The sequence below is a fragment of the Silurus aristotelis genome, assembly GCF_946808225.1.
Source record: "Silurus aristotelis genome assembly, chromosome: 10".
NCBI classification, from domain to species: Eukaryota; Metazoa; Chordata; class Actinopteri; order Siluriformes; family Siluridae; genus Silurus; species Silurus aristotelis.
This window is the reverse complement of record NC_139583.1, coordinates 11,825,311-11,847,949: the sequence shown is the minus strand read 5'-3', so window position 1 is coordinate 11,847,949 and position 22,639 is coordinate 11,825,311. Positions and strand designations below refer to the sequence as shown.

Here is a 22,639-nt window from a genome sequence, read left to right as displayed (position 1 = left end):
CAAATCCAAGCACAGATAATTTAGGCATAGGACTGGCGAGAAAATACTTTCCATAATAACAGCCGAGAGTTTTTTGAAAAACAGATGAAAATATGTGATGAGATTGAACATCTCGGTTGCAGGCCTAAAATCTGGGCTGCAGTGTGGAGCTGTAGGGAGACTCGTCTCCTCCCCCACACGTGTGTGCCTCTGTATTAATGACTGAGGCTCACCTCACTGGGTCAAACCCATTAAGCCCTGCTGATGGATCTCGTCTACACTCCATACATGTCCTGCTTCATCTGTCTTGCAGGACTACAGCAGGGAGGACCATTCGGACACTGCAGAAAGCGAAGAGTGCTGCAGAGATGGGGTATTAGGAGATAGATTGCCACAAAGCTCAAGAATTCATGCACAAACATCTACAGCCTTATATGCACACACATACACTCGCACACACACACATATGCACACAAGTTAGAAATTGATGCAGCTTTGACTACACTGCATGGTGGAAACATATACACTTGAAAGCAAATGTTTTAATGTAGGCAGAGGCTAAAGGTCATTATTCTCACAATTCTGAACATTTTAAGAATTGAAAATGTTCCCTTATATTTGTGTAGAAGCAATAGTTCCTTACTTTTATATCGAGTGGCATATCGTAGCATATATTTCTCACAAAAACTCCTTGTTATTGTTTTCCTTATTGTTATAAGAACTTACATCGATAAGTTCTTTATAAGTATGTTAAAAGAATAACAAAAAATGTACTTTAACATACAGTAACTAATTCCATCAATAAGTCTGAAGGAAATATTTTTAATTGCTATTAAAAGGAAGATTACACAACATTCAGGGTAAAGGCTGTACATCTAATAACGAAGTGGACTGCAGTTTGTCCACATTACCATGTAAAACATTTTAACTACTGTATTTACAGTATTTGTGCAGCACAAATATATACAGTCATGTTCATTTTCGTTGTATAAAATAAAGACATTTACAAATGAACACACAAAGGTACCACCAGACTTTTACATTTAATTATTATGTTGTTTAAATTTATATTAGAAAAACAGCATACCATTTCAGTCAGAGTTAAGTGTAGATATGTCCTAATATACTGAAATTTTATTGAATAGGAAACAATAAGGTTGTAGCACCTTACAGCTCCAGGTTCTGCCCTGAGTTTGGGTCCCTGTCCCTGTAGACACTATGTGTATATGTGTGCATTACATTTTTCCAATTCACTCCCAGTGTTCCCAAGATAGACACCGTACTGCCCCAAGTGAAGATGGAGCTGGTGAAAAAACTTAACACTGAAATAGTTTTTATGTCAGTTTAGGTTTTTGTTTATTATATCACCATTGGCTTGAATGTGAGTTAAAGATTTATATTTTCAAAATCTAAGGTAAAAATTGAAAATTGGATTCGTTTCAGAAACTGGTCATGATACAGCATATAAATCACAATAAATGTGAAATCTCCAAATAATTTTATTAAAATACAAACCCTACAGAGTGCAAAGTGCTCCTCTGGTTGTGGCAGATCAACACTCAGCAACATTTATGTGTAGCTTATACGCACACACCGGTTTGTGAGATAAGCATGCCAAAGGACAGCACGTCCAATCTTAGTCCTGAGTACAGAATGTAGTAAAGCTCATAAAGCTCCCTGTGTTACTGTTTTTACACCACCATAAGTGCATTATACATTAATAAGGCACACTAATACAAAAGTTTTTGGACATTCATAAGACATTCATTTAGGCATAATATGCAAATCAAGTAATGGTTTGTATTGCCAAGTTGTTCAAAGTAAGACCAAAAAGTGATGCTTGCTCAAATTGAAGCTCCTTTTCAAGTCAATAATTAGTTTAAAGAGCAACGAGTCCTTCTTAGTAAAAAAAAAAATGTCCTTATTTGTGTCTTTATGAATACGTTAATTATTTAATACTGTTAAGAATAAGAGCCTGAGTACAGGGATCACATGGCCCATGAGATGTTAGCTGCGTGTTCTTTGGCTTTCATTCTGAGGACAGCGATACTGGATGACCGTCTTTCAAACTCAGGTTTACTCTCGAAGGCTGCATGGCTATTTGGTGCTGGAGTCAAAAGCGAATCAGTAAAGAAGTTGTTGAGCGAGACGGGATTGACGCCAAACTGATTCTGCTGATGGTTGGGGAAGCTAATGTAATTGTGTTCAGGGGCCCGTGGTGAGTGGGGGTACGGAGATGGTACACACGGTGGAGAACCACGTGGAAGCATACAGGAGGAAACCACTGAGCCACCGGGGGTTGGAGCTGGCCACAAATTATTGGGTATCTGTTTGGATAAAAAAATACAAATAATTATCAAAAAGTTTTTTAAAGATACATTTCTATCAAAAATGTGTATAATATAGTTTGACAATTGACAAAGGACTTGACAATTTTAATGAGAAATTAGTGATTTAATAAAGGAAAGTGCAGTTATTATTACTGTTGACCCTTATTTAGCTTGAATGGGTTGATAGGCAATATATATAATATATATTTTTTTTATGTCTGTTATGTCAAGTATTTATCTTGAGCAAGTTCTCAAAGTTTATTTAAAAATGATAAATACTTTTTTTTGGATAATTAATAATATTATTAATAAATTATGATGATGATGATGATGATGATGATGATGATGATGATGATGATGATGATGATGGTAAAACGGTTTATAAACCTTTTAAATAACAACATAAAGATTTGAATATTAGTATATTTTTTAAGAACAGTTTATTTTCTTAGATGTTTTTAGGGAAGTAGATATACTCTTATGAGGCCTAGATCTAAGAAAACAGATGATCGTACTTTTCACTGGGAAACTATCAACAAAACAATGGTCACTGGTTTACTGTAAGTGAATGCAGTAGGAAATGAAAGACCTAGCCTGTCCAGGCAGTTGACCAATCAGCAGTCAGTCTCAAATTAACTATGAACACAATGCATATAAAGTTAGGCACCACAGTTTAAATGACCTATTTCCCAGAATAAAACCAGAATACAAGTCAACTGTAAATTGTGTTGCACTCTGTCTACCTTTATTCCCTGTGTCTGTCTACATTACCTGAGTAATTTTAGCGCTAAACACCTTCTTATATATATATATATTTATGTTTAGTTCTTTTTTTTCTCAAAACATTCAGAATGACTTTTAATGAGAATCCATTTTTGTTAGTTGTATTTTTTTAATGATATAAACCAATCGCTGTACAAGAATAGTCATTTAGTCACCTGGACTCGGATACCGTGGTATCCACAACCACTCTAATAAAGCCTACTTCAATAATTTTAATTGACAATCAAAAATTGACAATGATATATATATCTTTATATATCATGACTTTCACTATCCACAAGTCAAACAAGCCATGATCTACAGTCATGTAACAGCACACAGAGTATGCATGTAAAGTGCAGATGTATTGGTGTTATTAGTTACAGGTTAATTGATAACTATGGATTGATGGATCTGGCAGTCCATACTTTCAATTAGTTATTTTGGGGGCCATAATGTTAGGGGTTTAAAAAGCGTTTCTGTTAAAGTATAGGCAAAAAAAAAAAAAAAAACTAAAGTGTAGTTTTAAACGCTTTAGTGTCTTCTAATTTCTTTCAGCATAATTTTGCCAATTGATTTCTCTACTACTGACTAAATGCTACATCCTAATTTTCAAAGTTTTCTTTTGCAGGACTATTGTTCTAAAATCATTCAGGGACATGCAGTAAAGTCAAGGACAAGTGTGGCACTGAACAGACAAAGCCAGATTTACATGTATGTGAACCCCAAAGAGATTAATTATTTTATTCTTAAAAACTTAAGTTGATTAGGCAGGTTATGTTATTTGAGCTCTCAAAGGAGTAATTTCTGCCTCTCATGCTCGCTTTTTGCAGCTATATCGATAGCAACACGCCTAAATACCTTTCACACAGTTACCTACAATGTGGAAGGGGGTGGCATGTAAGTTAGAGGTCTACAAGCAGTATATCTTTAAAATGCATACTAATAATTCTCCACATTCGGTTCAGTGTGAATAGGATTGCGCAATAGGACGTCAAATAGTCGAATCAAAAACAGACACCAGAAACATCAGAATATGAGCTATAACGACGCCTAAGCAAAGGAAGTCTCAAGTATTTTGCAAACAGAATACATTAGACTGATATATTTACTCCTTAGGCATAAGGAGTTTAGACTTGCTGATGCAGATCAGCTGATCCATAGATTTATATCGCAACAGGATTTTTCAATTCCTCATGCACAAATTAAAAAAAGATCAAAAATCTGATTTTCGCATTTTCGGGATAATTAGTGTAGCCTGCCGTTTTATAAAATCTGCAAATAAATGAATAAAGAGCTCCACTTGCCTGTGAGTAGCTGTCTGTCCTGGGCAGCACTGAAATGTCATACGTTGCTGCGAAGTGACTTTTGGCCTGCTGGATCTGTCCATAGCGTTCCCTCTTTCTCCATTTCGCCCTTCTGTTCTGAAACCACACCTTCATCATATTGGTGGAAAACACACACACACACACACACACACACACACACACACACACACACACACACACACACACACACACACACAATATATATAATCGTTACTCAGGTGTGAGTGCATTCCGAATTCTGCACGTGAGATTTTTTTTAATGCGATCCACCAACATCTGTCATATAAATTCATCAATAAGATATTTTCTTTCAATTCTGCAGAATAGGGTTTAAATTTTAGCTTTTCATTTTTATCAAAACAATGTCGTTGTTTTCTACCCCTATAGATTTTATATATATATATATATATATATATATATATATATATATATATATATATATATATATATATATATATATATATATATATATATTGTATTTTATAGCATATCTACAAATATTACATTCTAAACAAGTCAATGCAGCATGCAAAGAACGAATCCAAATATAGAACAAAATGTGTTTAAAATGTTTTGATGAATGAATGAATCTGCCCCCAGACCTAAAGTTGAGGAAGTGCATTGTTGTTGTTAGAGCAGACAAGTCAATAAGAACAGCCAAGCATTGTCTTATATTGTCTTGTGGTCAGAAACACAACACAAAGATGAAAAAATAAGTCGAAGAAAATAACGGCGGATCTGGAATGAATTGCAGGATTCCAGACAGAAAATGCAAAACAAGTTGGTGTTACGAGGTACAAAGTTCATAGAAAATATTTACACATATTGAACATTTTATAAAGAGAAATTCTGAATAACTATTATGCCATTAATGCATTAATGTACACTATTTTATTTCTTATTTGTAAAAAAAAATCTATAAATAATACAATAAACTAAACCAAACACAACTTGAAAAATCAACAAAAATACAAACAGATTTTTTTAATTCTGTCATTTGTCTCAAGGGTTTGCAAACATTTGCAAATAACCGCGTATGCCTGCGAATGTACGCAAACAGCGATAAGTTCACTGGATAAGTAGTTTGTTACGTTACTTAAAAATATGCATTATACACTTATTTTTGAAATATAAACCCAGAAAAGGCCTGTTTATCAATCAGATCCTGTTTTTTGTATAATGTAAGTAAGTCATGAATGTGGGAGATTTAAGAGCAGTACCTGCACTCTGGCCTCGGTGAGCTCGGTACGCATGGCCAGTTGTTCCCTCACATACACATCTGGATAATGCGTTTTCTGGAAGACCTTTTCTAACTCCTCAAGCTGGCCGCTCGTGAACGTGGTTCGGTGGCGTCTCTTTTTGCTGCTGGACACGTTGCTGTCACACTTTTCGCCAATGTCGTCCAAGTCGCTTTTGTCCCGAGCTGTAGTCCCCGGTGATGTCCTCACACTGCAGCGCTCCTCCAGCTGCCCGTTGAGATCCGCATGTCCACCGCCGTCCTCCGCCTTCGCGCTGCAGTAATGAGGCGCTGCGGCTGCTGCTTATAGACAAAAACATAAGTCATCAGGCAACTAATATAGCAAGTGTATTCTAAATGTATCATCAGCACACATCCAACAGTAACCCTAATATGAAATGACCTGAAATGTTTCATATACAGTATATAAATGTCTATAATATATAAACATACACGACCAATAGACTATAAATACCTTTGTTTGAGTAGACAACCTATTAATAGACTTTAGCAGTAAAGAGTAAACCAATAATGTAGCATATATTTCAAATCTGTATTAACATAGTTTAGCATCATATAATAAATATCATAATTTAAATGTATATTAACATCATTTAACGTAATATAATCGAGAACTACAAATACTAGTATCTATAAGTATCGATAACTAACTAAGATTGGAAAGAGGTCAAAATAATACAGACATATTAGTAAAGTTAATCCTTAGACAGTTCAACAGAAATACATTTTAATGTTGACATTTATTTAGGTTATTATTTGTTATTTGGGAGAAAAGATGTTGAATTTCATGATAATTAACATTCGTAATTCCTTTTTTTTTTTTGGCCGATATTTAGTTTATTATGGTATACTGTGGGCAACTTATAATAACAATTTTATTAAAAAATATTTAAAAAAAACATTTTTTTAAACTAATAAGTAAATAAATTACTTACAGTATTTGTAATAAAATATATTAGATTGAGATCAATCTTTTCAAGGGTTAAACAAAATTGTGTAAGAGCACAATGGACACACACACACACACACACACACACACACACACACACACACACACACACACACACACAAGATCAATCTTAATCAGCTATTAATCAAAATATGTTATAAGACTTTTTGCCACGTGCAGCCAAACAAGCCTAACAAATTAAGATTTGTATCTCTATTTCAAGCTAAAGGAAATTAGGCTTCTAGAAAACTTTTTAGTTTAGTTTAGTTTTTTGTTTTTTTTCTCAGTAGTCCAGTTATGTACTTTATATTATTAATAACTGTCTTAGATCATTAACGTCCCCAACACTTTTGAGATTGAAACTAATATTATTTGAAGAAGTATCTTGGCAAGTTTTCTTGGCAGGGAAACGTTTTCAAAATGTAGACCATGCATATTTTTATTCTCTTTTAAAAATGTATTAGAAATATTATCGTGTACCATCAGCTGCCCATAAAGGTTTCGCATAGTTCCTAACTAATAATGTAATAATGCATTATATTTATGGTGTGAAGAAATGCTAGGGTAAGAACGTGCTAACTCACAGGTTTGGTTGTCACAGGGAGAAGATCTATCCAGGATGCTGTGGTGTTCAGGGTTCTGCAGCGTGTAATGCTGCCCGCTCTTACTGGAGCTCTTGCTGTAGTACTGCATGTTCTCTAAAGGCTCCATGAGCGGCTCCAAGTAAAAGTCTGTCCCTTTCCCCGCTTCACACTTCAGCGGGAACTTGTCCGTCATGTAGTCCATCATGGTCCACTGGCTTTCAGCTCTGAACGAGTGCACTGGAGAAGTTACACGGATAGTAAACACGAGTGGAGCCAGGGGTTTCCTCGGACCGTTAATTTGTCTTGCTGTAAAGTGACCGAGAGCCTCAGAGTCTCTTTATATGGCCGAGCACACGGAGCTCCCAAGCACTTGAATATGGAGAACTTGAAACTCCACCCATGACCCACATGCAAGCGCAGAGGCTTAGGAAACTCTGAAGCAGTTACAATTAGACTTACCCTGCTCATGGTGTGTTTAGACAACTGGAGTGTTTACTGGCTGTCTAAGCTGCTGAGGAAAAGTGCATTCAATTCAATATTTAGGCAGCGGACAAGAATAACATTGCTGGATATCAAGAGAGAAATAATCTGCAAACTGAATCAGATTCTATAGAAAATAATTATTTGTATTAATAATAATATTTTGAATTTATACTACTATTACAAAGTAGGCCTATACATTATTATTATTATTATTATTATTATTATTATTATTATTATTAATATTATTATTATTAAACATCAAACCACACTATAAATAATGCATATATCAATGCATGTGTTTTGATGTTAAATAATAATAATAATAATAATAATAATAATAATAATAATAATAATTTGATAATACACTTTAAAATATTTTTTCGTAAATATATTTAGTTTATTGCAAAGTAGGCCTATAAATTATTATTATTATTATTATTATTATTATTATTATTATTATTATTATTATTATTATTATTATTATTATTATATACGTGAACTAATTTCTAAATATTTTTATTGCTCTGTATGTTTCCTGAGATTTTGGGCTGCACAAAGTTATTTTCTTATTATAATTTGTCTGCATATCTTCCACCTTCTATGTCTTGAAATTTCAGGTTTATCATGAAAACAATATAAGCTGCACTCTATTATTTATCAGTTTAATTTTTTTTTTATCATTTTTATCCATGTAGAGCGCTTTTTATTTATTATTTGTATTAATGCCACATTGACGAAATGGCTTTCGCTCACACGTAGAGATTTCAGACAATTTCTGAGTTATTTAATGTTTTGTTTTGTTTATTTCACCGAAAAAAATATTCAGCAATAACACGTATAAAAGTGATCATTCGGGGTTTTTATATGTTGAATGTGGCATGTAAAGTCAGTGTGAACACAGGGTCAAAGAGGCCCGCGGTGCCCAGCACCTGAACGCTGGGATGTGACCGGGTAACACAGATATCTGAGAGCGCATATTCCTTATAAGCAGATTTTTATAAAAGAGATCACACGTCGAGAAGCTCTTTCTCATTTAGCGGTAAATCGTACCACCTGCCACTCCAGTCATATCCAGTGAACAAAGCCGAGGCTTACAGGGTGCCACTCCACTGCAAAGCAAAATAAATAACTCGCTCTTAAGTAGCAGGGAGCTTTCTGATGTGGCCTTAGAACTCATGCAGAGGAGAAAATGCGAGAAGTTCGTGGAGGTGCGTTTACATTTTTTCTGGCCAGCCAGATTGTTGACTGAAAAAGTTACCCGACAGATTCATTTCATATTTCACCAAAATGTCATGATAGTAAAGATGCTTAACTTTTAATTCTCTCAAGCTCATGACAAAGTGAAATAATAATTAATATTGTTATTATTATTATTATTATTATTATTATTATTATTATTATGAAAATATCTAGTGCACTTTTTAAAATTCAGAATTGGAAAAAAAAACGACACGGAATTAATCAGTCTATAATATTTATATATTATGCAAATAATTTTAATACATGTATTTGCCATACATAATAAATTGGCACTAACTTGTAGTGAGATATTGATGAACTATAAAAACTTTAGTCAACTCCTCATAGTCTGCTAATGCATTTGCAAAAAAAAAAAAAAATCTTGTGAAAATCAAAAAATAATAATAATTGCTGTTATTACTATTATGATAAATATATACATTAAAAATAAATCTCCCATTTGCAGAGCTGAGTGAGTCTAGCTATTATTTTCTGCTGATACAATGAAACTCAGAACAGGGTAACGGGTTTGTACGCTAATGCTGGATAAGCTGGGGATCTGGGTAAGTGTGCCACTCGGCTTTGCATACACACTCTTTCAGTCGCTTAAGGAGGCCTAATTAAAACAATAATAAACTATAAAGAGCAGCTGCATATACAAGGCCAACCATGAACACATGCATTGAGACGTGTGTTGAGTTCCTACAAAGCCCCCAATATGTCTTTTCAACACACATTATCAATGTTAGAAAAAAAAACCTTTACCCCTTACATTTTTATTTTTCCTTTAATGTGTTTCTGGGTAATAAAATATGAATGTAAGCCATTAGAAAAGAAAACAAAGCTACAGTGGATTTCATTTTTTTTAAAGCATCTTCCTTAAACCTGCATACCCTGTGCTATCTGCAGTAATTGTAAGGATTAGATCTCTTGGTTTTGGCTCTCGGCTCTGGCCTTGGACAACGAGTAATGTGAATCATTCTCCAGTGACAGGGGTTAGCCTAGACTGCCAATCTCATATAAAGGGGTTTTTTCATGAGGGCAAATGGAAATGTATACTGTTCACCTCAAAGACTGTGCTGTCATGAACTTTCAGAGACATACAAAGATACCAATCTCACTTTAGTGAACCCAAATGAATTTCCAACGTTCTTCATTTTTAGAACATGAAGAAAGAGTTCGCCTATCAAAAGCAATTAGTCTCCACTGGATATATTTACCAATAAATGTCCATATGAGCACAGAAGAACAGAAGTACTTAGCTATAACTTGTCTTCATTTTATTTTAGAAGTGTTAAAGTGTATGAAGAAGTGTACACACATTTTCCCATGTACAGAAGGTGGAAGTGTAAGAGTTGGCCAGGCGTTTCAGTGTGTGCAGGAATCTTACACATAGCCAAAACTCTATTTAACCAAAAAGCCTAAACATCAGTAAAGCACATGAAAGTGGAGGAAAGAACATAAATATCCTACATGCTGTGAACTAATACGGTGCCCTATATCTCTACTACAGGCTGTTTGTTTTTACACAGATTATCTTATCAGGTATGGGCTGCAGTCCAGACAGTCGCCTGCTTGAGCTTTAGGCGCTTGCTAAATTATGACTAAATTCACATTGTGAAGTTTTCAAAAACACTAAATGCGAGACCGATCCCTATGATAATGCATATGACCTGATAATATTTGTCATCTTTAATAATAAATAAATAAATAAATAAATAAAAGACTCCAGAGTGATTTATTTTCTTTAATGACTTGGATTAGACATTTGTGCAAAATTGGTTCTCATCATAAATAAATGCACTTTAGGGAGTTGTCCCACCATTGGATAATTAATTGCAAAACATTAGAAAACGAATACAAAAATATAATCAGCAAAATGTAAATAATGCAATAAAGCACTACTAGTTTAGAAAAATTATGAGCTTCTTCCTACTGCCTGTTGTTGTTTGCATTTTAAGCATGTCTTTTAAAAAATGGTTTCCACACATTGCACGGTTTGCCATGGTCACTGATATTTAAGAATAACACACAGAGGACTGCCTGCAGATATTTGGGTTATACCTCATCCATTGCCTTTAATTAATTTACAGCGGAAGACGCTGAATTCGAATGAAACAGAAGCTGCAGGGAATTTCAGAGGAGATCGAATGTGCATCATAAGGCTTATTGGGGCTTATTAGGGTTTAAAGGGTATGAGCGTAAGCTAAAAAACACACATCCCTCATTCCCCGAACATGCATACACCCACATGGACAAATAAATGTACAAGGCATTGGAAAAATAATTGTCTACTTCTCTCAGTGAGTTTATTCTAACTTGTTTGCTTTAGACCTCTTCCTGCCTCCTCCCCAGCCTCCACTCAGCTGCAATGGATTGTCTCGGAACGAGATTCTCTCCTTTCGATATGGAGCCAAGGTGACTCTTTGAGGGGACGGCACTTCTCTTTCTGCAAAAAAAAAAAAAAAAAACTGAATCAGATTTGTGACACAAAACCGCCAAATGGAACCAGAAACGGTGTTCCTACACATCTGTGCTGCATGGCGAAAACATAAATCAAAGGTTTTTGCTCCAAAGGCACTAATGCGTTAATGCACTCTTGCCACAGTCTTGCCAAGACCTCCATGCCCACTATGTCATAGTGCAGCTCCACAGCTCTCTGCAGGCTGAGCATCAGGCCCCTGGGCTGCTGGCTTCAGAACATGTCAGAGCTGCTCTCATTGCTGAGTGTGTATTTAATGCAGATCTTTTAAACATAGGAAACAAAGCAAGCTCTTTTCTGTGGATGATGTGTTCCACGTGTACAATCCCAATGAGGATGGAGTGGGGACACGTTCATACTGCAGGTATCTCAGCATAAGGACACACAATGTAGGTACTGCAAAACATAAAACACATTTCTACCTACTCGAAGAGGAGCATGGAGAAGGATGATTAGAGGCACACTAAATATCACCAATTGAGCATTAATGAGCAAATAATGCTGAGAATTTTTTCCAATCATTTTTAAATATATAGCAAATTTTAGACTATGAGAAAGAATACATGTTTTTTTTTTAAACATGTCTTTTAAAAAACATTGGTTAAAAAAAGACACATGTTGTCCAGCTTCACATGCCTAACTGCTATGTATGCAGTCATTTTGCTTGCATTAGGTTTGGTAAAGGACATAATCAAGACATTAAATACACACCTCGGAATATTTCCTCTAGTGGAGTAAAGAAAATATTTGTAACTTGACTAGATGTGTGGCGGGTAACGTGTGGCATGAATGTTATAGAAAAGGGGCTATTCAACTAGGTAGGTGGGCCACAGTTAAAATAAAACATGTTGGAAAGGTGGCTCAATCAGTCTTACCATCCTATATATGCATATATTTATATATAGACAAAAAGGAGACTGGCAGTCTATATTTCCCAAGTTATTTCTTGTAGAAATAAAGAATTTACATTTTGGAGAAAGAGAATACTATTTTAAAAAAATATTTAAAGAATTATTTTTTTTTAAACCAAAATTAATTAGGTTCCATAAAATTTAATTACATTTAAGAGGTCAGCATGAGATGATTTTATATTTGTAAAAATACATTTGCATTCCATTGCACTCATTTTGCATTCTCGCACAATGCGTTTTTTTGCATTCTCTCATGATAGTATTCTCTTTTTTATTTTATTTAACAAACTTTTCATGCATTCAGTTGTAAATTACAGAACCTCAATCTCTCTCGCCTATTAAGTACATGACCAGTGTGTAATTAACAATGACAATAAATCTCCATATTTTACTCCCGCTTCAAAGTGAAATTTAAGAAGTGCATCTATCATGGTAAAGCACATTGCTGTTGGGTCTGGATTAAAGTAGGGACTGCAGGGAAAATTTTGTGAGGGAACATAAAATCAATTTCAAAGAATGCAAAAATAATTATTGTGGAGAAAATTAAACACAAATCACATTGTGATCTTTCATGTACCCAGTAGTTATCTATTAATGCAAGAAAAATACTAAGTGAAAATGCCATTAAATTAATTTTTGTTAAAGTAAGTAGTTTCTGTTGCATTCTCATACGCAACTTTAATTCTAGTGTGTAATGTTTTTTTAAATAAGCAGTGTTGCCCATTCTAAATAAAGGGCTCTGTTTCAAACTTTTTTTTTTTTTCTCCAACATTCCAATGTACCTATGTAAAGAAAAAAAACAAGTGTCATGTGTATTAGTGCACATCCTCGTGGATTTCATTTCCAAATCATCAGAATCTAATTTGGCTTCATTAGACGCAACAGTGCTGTGCTTTCAGCTCAGTGGCTCATGGTGTTAAATAAGTGCTGTTTATGTCCTACAGTGACATCTTTGGCAATTAGAAGACAAACCAATTACAGAGATGTCACCCAGAGATTCAGGGACAATTGAGACCTGCTTCCTGCTGAGAGACTGACATTTCTTGTAGAAATAAAGACCCCTGACCATCACCAGATTGACTTTGACATCTCCTAGTCTTGCCATGTTTTTTCTTGTCACTGTTGCCTCTGCCATACTCATTAAAAATAAACTTAAAATAATATAGTTCAATTCTTATAGGGATACATTTATGAATAAAATATTTTAATATGTATTCATTTCTATCTATAGATTTGTGAAGATGTCTATCGTTAATATGCTATTCAAATAAAAATTTATTGAAGTGATTATAAAATATGTAACTAATATCACTTGATGGCGCTCTCAACTGATTTCTCGGGGGTTTATGTGTGTACTTAGATTTTATTCTAAAATTTGTTATGAGCATGTGAAACCTGTAGTGGAATAATTTTTCTTTTTCCTACTGAATCATAAATTATAATAACTTTAGTAGATATAATTGCACCTAGCATATAGCTAACTTATATGATTCAGTGACCCAATGTCACTGATAATTTTGTTAGATGCCGATGGATGGATGGATGGATGGATGGATGGATGGATGGATGGATGGATGGATGGATTCATAGTTAGACAGATATAATAAAATCATTTTTCCTTGATGTTATTTAATGTGAAACACACTGTTTTAGAAATAATTTATAACCCATCTAATCTTAAAGCTCAATGTCAATTATTTTAAATATTTATCATGTAATTCATAGAATTTTGGTACCCACTCGCATGTCCAGCCAAATGTGTCCGAGTATGAGCCTGGTGATTCTGAGGTGAAGTGAATCCAGTGCCGTCAATCCAATGTCTCATGTCTGAATCTAGAGCTTCTCTGTACCCTACAGAAGCCTAAAAATTCAGCACACACACACACACACACACACACACACACACACACACACACACACACACACACACACACACACACACACACACACCAGCAAAGTAATATAACCACACAAACAAAAGGATCATAAAATCAGTGAATATTTGTATGAGTCACTACATATAGAGTTTGATCATCCCTGAAGCACTGTGACTTTTCTCATGTCAAATAAAGTTCCTTACCACAAGCTGAACCCTTCCACCATTCAGAATTTCAGGGTCAATCTCCGGGAGGAAATGATCACTAGAAATGTACAGGTAAAGTTACCAGACTAGTACTTCAACCAATTATGTTGCTTATACAAAAGAATTACCCTCAAGCAAATTCGATTTCTTAAATATAGAATCATGCTGTCCTGTGTAAAGTGTAATCTGATTATTCCATCAGTTGTAGATCAGAAAGTTCTCATCATGCATGACACACTCACCTCACATAGGAGGCAGAGCTTCTCTGGCTCGGCATGGCTTGTGTTTGGAGCCACTGGTTAGTTCTATGGCGTGTCTGAGTTTGTGTCTGGGTCGGCTCTGGCTCTGGCTCTGGCTCTCTTCTCAGTGCCTCCTGAACACTCACATCTCCTCTGCAAGCTACAATTGACATCAAACATCAAAGTCAGTTCCCAATTAAAATCATTTGTTTTTGTCATGAACGGCTCTGAGGTTTTTTCATGGCATAGGAAAAGGCATTGGGAAAAAAGAAAAATGACACAATATTCCCGGCACATGTATCATAGATCGAGTAAATATGAGTGAGACTGGAAAATAAAGGTCTATTCAAACCCTTGGGGAAAAAAAGCTAAATGTTTGACAGACAGTTAACAATTTAGAGTTTATCAAGCCTGGCCTGTTTACACATAAACTTAGGAGGCCATTTGTTTTGGAAATGCTTTGAAGAGCAACTCCTATAACGCTCCAGCGGTAGCTCACTGAGGCAAATAAAGAGGTTTGCTTTCACTAGGTTTGTGGTCTCTTTTTAAACCTTCTGGATTGTGATATTACTTTATCCTGAACATCCACAGAGGAAGCAAGCACATGATTTACAGTCAGTGTCGGAGCACGCCACCAGAAAGCTGTAACTCAAAGCAAAAAAACACAAACTCCAGTGGAGAGCGCATAGCCGGGGAGGAGTGTGAATCGATAACAACTTCTGACAGCCAAGTGCTGGAACTAATGAGACACATTTAGATCCTTCTCATGGTTTTGGCAAGATGTAAAGAGCGGCAGGGGTTTATGGGGTACAGTCGTCATGGGTTAATTGGAAATCCACTAAAAATGTCAAGTGATTAACTTCTCGCATAAAGTTCAAATGGAGGAAAAAGGTAGCACTTAATGGTGCTGAAAAGTCACAAATTGTCCAAAGAGGAAACATTTAGACTAGTCAGATATTTATTAGAGTTATAAATTAATAGCTCCTTCATAGAGTTTAAACAGATTATAAAGGCAAGTCCCTATGATGAAACGCATCCTAACGAGACTGTCAATGCAAGAAACAGTGAATTTAGCAAGAAATATAATTGTTAATTAGTTGTAATAATATTGCATGTAAATCGAACTGCTTTTTCACATTTCCATAAAAATGTACAAAATATGAACAAAAATATATTTTGCTAATGGAATGGTTATGGAATTCAATAAAATACTTCTGTTCATGTATAAAAGATTAAATTGTATATGCGTAAACTTAAATATTCAATAAAAAGCCAAGTAAAAAAAAAAATGTAGAGTGAAAGTTAAAATACTTATTTCACTGAAAATTATTGCTTTATACATTTTTAAATAAACCATGTGCTTAAAAAAAAAAAATTTTATTTTAAAATTTTTTTGCTGTAAACTAAATATAGCTGATCAACATATATTTGAAATAGCGACATAAAATAAAATAAAGAAAAATAAAGAATTAATAGAAAAACATTTGGAAAACAGTGATTTAAAAATCATAATTAATCCTAAAATAAAAAACTTAAATGTAAATTATTGACAAATGAGCAAGACTGGTTTATAAGAAAATTGCCCTGTCCATAAAAAAACAAACATACTCATATATTGTCATATATTTAAACAAAACTCAGTTAGATGACGTGATCTTAGCTGTAAATTATTGACAACATATTAAGATAAATCATTATATCTAAATAGTTTATCACCTTCTAATGCATAATCAAGAAGTGAGGAAACTTCTAATGAATATGTATAATAATATATAACCCTGAATTACTGTGTATGCTGGCAAACACTGGCAACTGCACCCTAAAACAGCATTTATAAAGAATTTAGCTTGAACGTAAGACCCTGGTTGGGATAAGTAGAAATTAGTCTCCCTCCGGTCCCAGCATGGCCCCTGACCATCACAGCCTCGGGACGTCAGAGGCCCCAGGAGTCACGCCTATTAAGCTGCGCTCTTAAACACATTAGGTAATATGGAGCTGAGTGAGGCAGCAACGAAGCAGACATGTCACCATATCCGAGAATCAGCTCCTTCAGCCTCTCCACACTGGGATGTAAAAGAAAGTGGGCAACGTACCTGAGGCCACCCTGTCCGCCCCGGAACACAAACACGAGGTCAAACATAGTTTACAGACTTAAAAGGGAAATAAATGTACCGAAATCATGGTTCTAATTACTATGCTTTTTTTGCAAGACATTTTCCCAGTGAAGGAAATAATTATTAAACATTACTGCTTTGAAGAAGAAAAAAATCAAACGGTTAATATATTGTTAAAGTTTACATTATTGATTATTGATTTACACTATAATACAGAGAATATGCTCACTTGCTTGATGACAAAATTTTGATTCATCTTTTGGTGGGAATAGCTCATTCAAGTGGAATTCAGTTTTGGAGATGGCAGATCATCTAGCTGACCACAATTAAGCCATGGGTGTGCAAGCACACACACCCACGCACACACCAAACATTAAATGGCCTCTTGTGTTGAAAGGATGTAATACTCTACATGTCTGTGTGCGTATATAAGAGTGCAAGTGTGTCATTGTGTGTGTGTGTGTGTGTGTGTGTGTGTGCGTGTGCGCGTGCGCGCGTGTGTGTGTGCGTGTGCGTGTGCGTGTGTTAACCCCATGGGGCTTCGAGTGTTTGGGAGTTCTCTTGGCAGACTCAAAGGAAGAGGTCAGGTCTTTTATCGTGAGGTTCTGTCTCCTACTTTCATTTGCCCTAGGTCAAGCCATTCACCTCCAGAGAGCAGACCATAGGTGGTCAACCAGCGGTCAACACACGCACACACACACACACACACACACACACACACACACACACACACACACACATACACACACACAACATTGCATGCTGTTCAAAGGGTGTATGAAACATTGGCTACAATGCAGATCTATAACAGTCATCATGAGATCGAAGCCAAATAAAACTAAACTAATAGAGCTCCATGTGTCCAGGTCAACGATTGCACACCGATGAGTGTTTCTGGGGAAGACGATAAAATTGTCTTATCTAAAGAAAGTGTCAACGAATAAACCTTCTTAAGTGACGACCAAAAAATAAGAACTGGTGACCAAACTGACAAACGAGCAATGTTTTAACAACACAGTATTGTTATTGTATTCTTGAGAAAGAATATTCCCCCGATTAAAAACCATGCAATACAATACAAAAAAATAATATTAAACACAAAAAATAATATAATCACCGGACTATGTGAGTTGCTCTGCACTGAACATGATCTCTCTGAATATTTATCATACTTATCTACAACAGCATGACCATCTCACTAATCATGTTACCTGCGGAACGGAAACACGGGCTACAAGGCCAAGATGTCTGCAGCCGAGGAAGGTTTGCAAAACGTTTAAACAAACAAAAAAACAAACTAAACAAAGCCTACAACTTCCCCTGGGATAAGCGGAACACATAACCTTACATAGTCAAATGAATCCATTCAGCTTACACGTAGTGCGACACTGATGCATTACTGTGCTGATTGGCTATAACTTATCTCAATAGACCTGCCTCAATTCTATAATTAGTACAGTCCCTGGACTGAATCATTTCGGGAACCTCGTTTTCCACACAAGAAGTGTGAAATTGAGCAGATAAAGACTCGCGCGGTCAGAATATTGGGCACAGGATTTATGTGCATTCCCTGAACACACGCTCACAGAACAACAGCATTTTACTGGCTGTTTAAATCCAACCCCAGGGATGAGTAAAAGCAGCAGTGAGAGGGGAATGTGTTGGCTACAGCTGTATACTGTATGTTCCTTTCATATAACTCATGGATCATATTTATTTAAGATGTTACTAACATGTGATTCATTTTAAAAAGCATATTCTAAAAATAATTTTTGGGGGTTTTATATATATAATGATTAGATTTTTGCACTATTGCCAACAACTATTTCCTATTTTTCAGATATGTGCTCCATTTGAATAATAATGTGTATAACTTTAGGGCCTAAACTCTGATCTGTTCCAGGACTCATATTTACTTTCCTCTGAAGGAGAAAAAGTCTTCAAGGTGGTTGACAGCTTAAGCGCTCCTTCGCTAGATGATGTGCTTCGGGGTGCATGGTCGACTCTGACCTGCGTGCGGCACTGACGCCGCACCCCCAGGGATGCCCTCGCGCCTCGGGCCGCGCGCTGCTCCCCTGCTCTCCCCCGGCTTGCATTTCAACCCCCTGCTCTGAGCCCCCTTCTGGAGGTGATTAGCCCCCAAAGCCGTGACAGATTCTTTCTGAGATATCCGACTCAGTCGTGTTTATTTTATCCAGGCTCTCTTTTGTGGATGTGCTGGACATGAAGTAACCCACTTGAAAATGGGGATCAGTTTACATACACCAGGGGACTTCTGGAGGAATCGCAACAACAAAACACAAAAAGGGGCAGAAAGAGAAAAAGAAGAGCAAGAGAGTACAAAAATAGATACATTTTTGCATCAAGAAATTATCCTTTTACTTATTATGCTCCTTGCCATTAAAAAGAGAAAACATAAGCAAGAAGACCTTTATCTCTGCTCCATAGTGCTTATTTCTTCTCCTATCCCATGTAAATGACAGCCACCCCCCTCCCCACTGCCTAACAGCCCCCTCCTGCTAAAAGGCTTCATTCTCTCTCTCTCTCTCACTCTGTCTTTACTAGTGACACTGAACTACAGACAGCACTCTTTCTCTCGCTCGCTCACTTTGAGGAATCTGGAACCCCTCAGTGCTCTACCTCCTCTGCACTTAACTCGATTTCACACTTCGGTTCTGCAACCAAGTCCTCTTGAAATACAATCATCTTGTTTATTCTCTATCATCCCAAACAACTTAATGGCTGGCGATTAACCGCCATGTCATGTGCCTTCAATTTGATCAAGGTAAGCTCTGCCCAGGTTTCCCAGTGAACCACAGAGGTCTAACTCAGACCATGTTCCCCAAAAATGTTAACATTATCCACTTTACTGTATGTTACTATTCAAAACTCCCTATACACAGACTGCTTTTTTGTTTTTGCAATGGTGATGTCAGCTGAGCTGTGATGTCTCAATTCTACTTTTAATTTCCTCCCTGAATTTAAGTCTGAATCTTTGAATTTCTATCTCCATAGGCCTCGTGTTGTGGTTCCTCAACAGAGCTAAATCTACCGCTGTGTCTGTGACACCAGAACACAGACAAAAACAGAGTTATCATGAGCTCATGCTCAGACACTGACCCAAACCACACCATCACTTTGAATAAGCACAGCGAAAAGCTTCAACAGGAGCAGAGGCTTTCTGAGCTCCATACAGGCCTTCATTACATGGGGCCATGATTGGATTTGTGGCATTAAGAGTCACGCTCTTCTGACCCAGAACAAATCCAGCTCCAGGCCGGGCCTTAAGGAATTTGGCAGAGATCAGAACTACTTTTTTTAGGGCTCTTCTCCTGCTCATGTCTTTAAGGCCCTTCTCATGTTTACCATGAAGTAACCTCAGGACAAGCGACTCGTCTATAATTCCTTGTAATAATAGCCAAGCACACGACACAGTACAGAACAGTAAATTCCGGCAAGTGCTCAGAAATTCACGCAAATTGATCCTGACAGAAAGAAGGACAGTTGCTTGCTGTTACTGTACAATCTATTGCTCTGCAAAAGAAAAGCCTCCGTGCTAGCATAATACCAACCAGAGACAAAGACAAGAAATTTATTAGAGACAGACAGGCATTGCTTTGAGAAGTTTTTTTTTTTTCATTAAACTGTTCATTTATAGTCCACATGTTCACCATGCAAAACATCAGCACATGCAATTTTAGTAATGTTTCTCAACCAGAGTGAAATGCTTCAAAGTTCCCATGAAAATAGCGGCATGGGGATAACTGCAGAAATAAAGAAAGAACTGCTGTGAAAACCGGTGTTATAACGATGAATACATGCTGGTAATACTTTTATACTAGATGTTTTTCTTTACTCCGTAAAAGCCTGTATTATTAATTGATAAACAGAATGATTCAGTTAAATGAACAAAAAAAATGTAATAACAGAATCAATATAAATTCTGCTGTTATGCTTACCCAGTAATTTTCTATGATGCTGCTTCTTTCTGTTCTTCATCCTCTGAGCCCTTTTTAGCATAAGAAGGGCAGTGGAGTCACTGGTAAAGCCCCTTAAAGAAAAGGAACATACCAGACCTTATAAAAGTCTTCACTATGATCTTGAAAACCAAATGAGAAAAAAGGTTTTTGCTGATACCATTCTTCTAGAATTTTCTCAGATCTTTCCAATAGAGAACGATTTCCTAGTGTGGATGCTGGAGACTGCAAACTGGAATAAACAAAAGCACAAATTTAATCAACAATTTGCCTATACACAGGTCACTATTATGAAATCTGCCACATAAATCCTGTATCATACTACAAAGGGTAAAAAAATAAAAATAAAAGGATAAGAATGGCTTTGCAATGTGGTGATTTTGATTCTCAGGTCTGTACTTGTGGAAGGAACACCATTATTTTCTAAGTTGTTCCCTCATTGGTCTGCACTGCACTGTCTCACATAGCATCAAAAATAAATGAATTTCATCATTTTGATCTTCATCAAATCGTTCTACAAGCTCTCAAGCACTGTTGATGAGTTAATACTGGATGTGACCACTTCCTTTAGAATAAAAATGTTTTATCATAAGGTAAAGGTGATCAGTCATCACTGTTATACTGTATAAACCACTGTGGATGGTTAATTCTATATAAGATGTTTAGTGCTTATTTGCATTATGCAGGAATATTTGCACTCATCCATTTATTTCCTTTATTTATTCAGGTTTCTCATAATTAATATTATAAATGTTGTTCTCAGCCATTAAATGACACTGAAATATATTTATTATAACTTCTCAGACTGGCAAAAACCACACAATGACATAACAGGGTGACACTTTTTTACACAGGTGTTTACCTGGTGCTTATATCAGGAGATCGATTCTGTGCCGACACTCGTGCTTCCTCATCGCTAATCCAGGCCTGTTTAGGATTCCATGGCTGCACAGAGGCACTCTTATGAACCCCAGCCAGAGGTAGGACAGGCTAAAAACAACCCAATGTGCATATCATTAATGTGACCTTTACAATCAGATACTATAATATCCTGCTTTACGGACAAGGAACGCTTTTCCATAATAGCATTAATATACAGCCCTTTGTTCAAGCCTTACTCTCAAATCATTGGTTAAAAAAAAAAAAATCAAGTCCTATCATCATACAACATCTTTTTCCTCAGAATGAATGATATTACATTAGGCACTGAGTTTTATTCTTAACGGTCCCAGCAACTACATATGGAATTTCACAAATCATATGGTGAAGAAAGATAAAATCATCCTGATGTTAACATCTGCTGCTTAAACAGCCAGTTGAATTCCTTCTCCATGCACCACATTTTTTAAGCTTCATCTTTTTTTTTAAACTGAGCTTTAACTTTATTTAGTAGGCATTAAGATGCTCCTTTCCTAGCAGCTGCACTGCTTCATAGCTGAGCTACTGTGATGCAGACGGCACGGTTGAAAAACGACATCTGCTGATTCAAAGGAAGTTTAAAGCTGCGTAGAGGGTAATGGTGTTTTTAGAGGTAATAAATTTGATGATTAATCACCCAGAGGTTCCCAGATTGGGCCAGCCCACAGACAGTGGGAGGGCTTCTTAGCCTGTTACCTTTGGCAGCGGCAGCTGTTCTGAACACGGCAGCACTGAGGATGGCGACATGTCGGGATGCAGAGTAATCAAGTCCCTTTCCATGGCTTCCTGTTAACAACACATGTCCAACATATGAGGACTGAAACATCAGCTTATATCTCAGAGCATGCATCAGCATGGTTTGGGGAATTGTTCTGATTACAAAAATGCATCCTGTTATATGGTTTATTGAATCAAAGCAAGAAAAGTCATATTATCCTAACAACGAAACTTACACTGATGCGTTATCTAAGTGGAACATTAAAGTCCTTAATGGTATAGATGA

General features: G+C 36.2%; 2 protein-coding genes across 3 annotated transcripts in view; both read right to left on the bottom strand.

Annotated features, from left to right (window-relative positions):
• Positions 1–1,460: 1,460 nt before the first annotated feature.
• Positions 1,461–7,527, bottom strand: alx1 (ALX homeobox 1). The gene is made up of 4 exons (XM_083552545.1): positions 7,191–7,527; positions 5,620–5,936; positions 4,379–4,507; positions 1,461–2,306 (listed from the first exon to the last, which is right to left on the bottom strand). Exons 1-4 carry the CDS (start codon positions 7,393–7,395, stop codon positions 1,968–1,970), a joined length of 990 nt encoding a protein of 329 aa, XP_083408671.1. The 5' UTR covers positions 7,396–7,527; the 3' UTR covers positions 1,461–1,967.
• Positions 7,528–10,646: 3,119 nt separating this feature from the next.
• The window catches only part of lrriq1 (leucine-rich repeats and IQ motif containing 1), a 35,859-nt gene continuing 23,866 nt past the window's right edge, over positions 10,647–22,639 (bottom strand). For both annotated transcript variants that reach the window (XM_083552020.1, XM_083552019.1), the window contains exons 19-26: positions 22,333–22,422; positions 21,581–21,708; positions 20,879–20,950; positions 20,701–20,792; positions 14,631–14,787; positions 14,386–14,446; positions 14,046–14,166; positions 10,647–11,361 (exon numbers count right to left, since the gene is read on the bottom strand). In XM_083552020.1, the coding sequence (XP_083408146.1) occupies positions 11,222–11,361; positions 14,046–14,166; positions 14,386–14,446; positions 14,631–14,787; positions 20,701–20,792; positions 20,879–20,950; positions 21,581–21,708; positions 22,333–22,422 (861 nt within the window). In that variant the 3' untranslated portion in view covers positions 10,647–11,221. The remainder of the gene's footprint in view (positions 11,362–14,045; positions 14,167–14,385; positions 14,447–14,630; positions 14,788–20,700; positions 20,793–20,878; positions 20,951–21,580; positions 21,709–22,332; positions 22,423–22,639) is intronic.

Excerpts from the sequence above, each read along its gene's own strand:
- alx1 (XM_083552545.1), bottom strand. The coding sequence starts at position 7,395 with ATGATGGACTACATGACGGACAAGTTCCCGCTGAAGTGTGAAGCGGGG. Across the intron at positions 5,937-7,190 it reads TCCCTGTGACAACCAAACCT|CAGCCGCAGCGCCTCATTAC; the intron begins GTGAGTTAGCAC and ends GTCTATAAGCAG. Across the intron at positions 2,307-4,378 it reads GGACAGACAGCTACTCACAG|ATACCCAATAATTTGTGGCC; the intron begins GCAAGTGGAGCT and ends TTATCCAAACAG.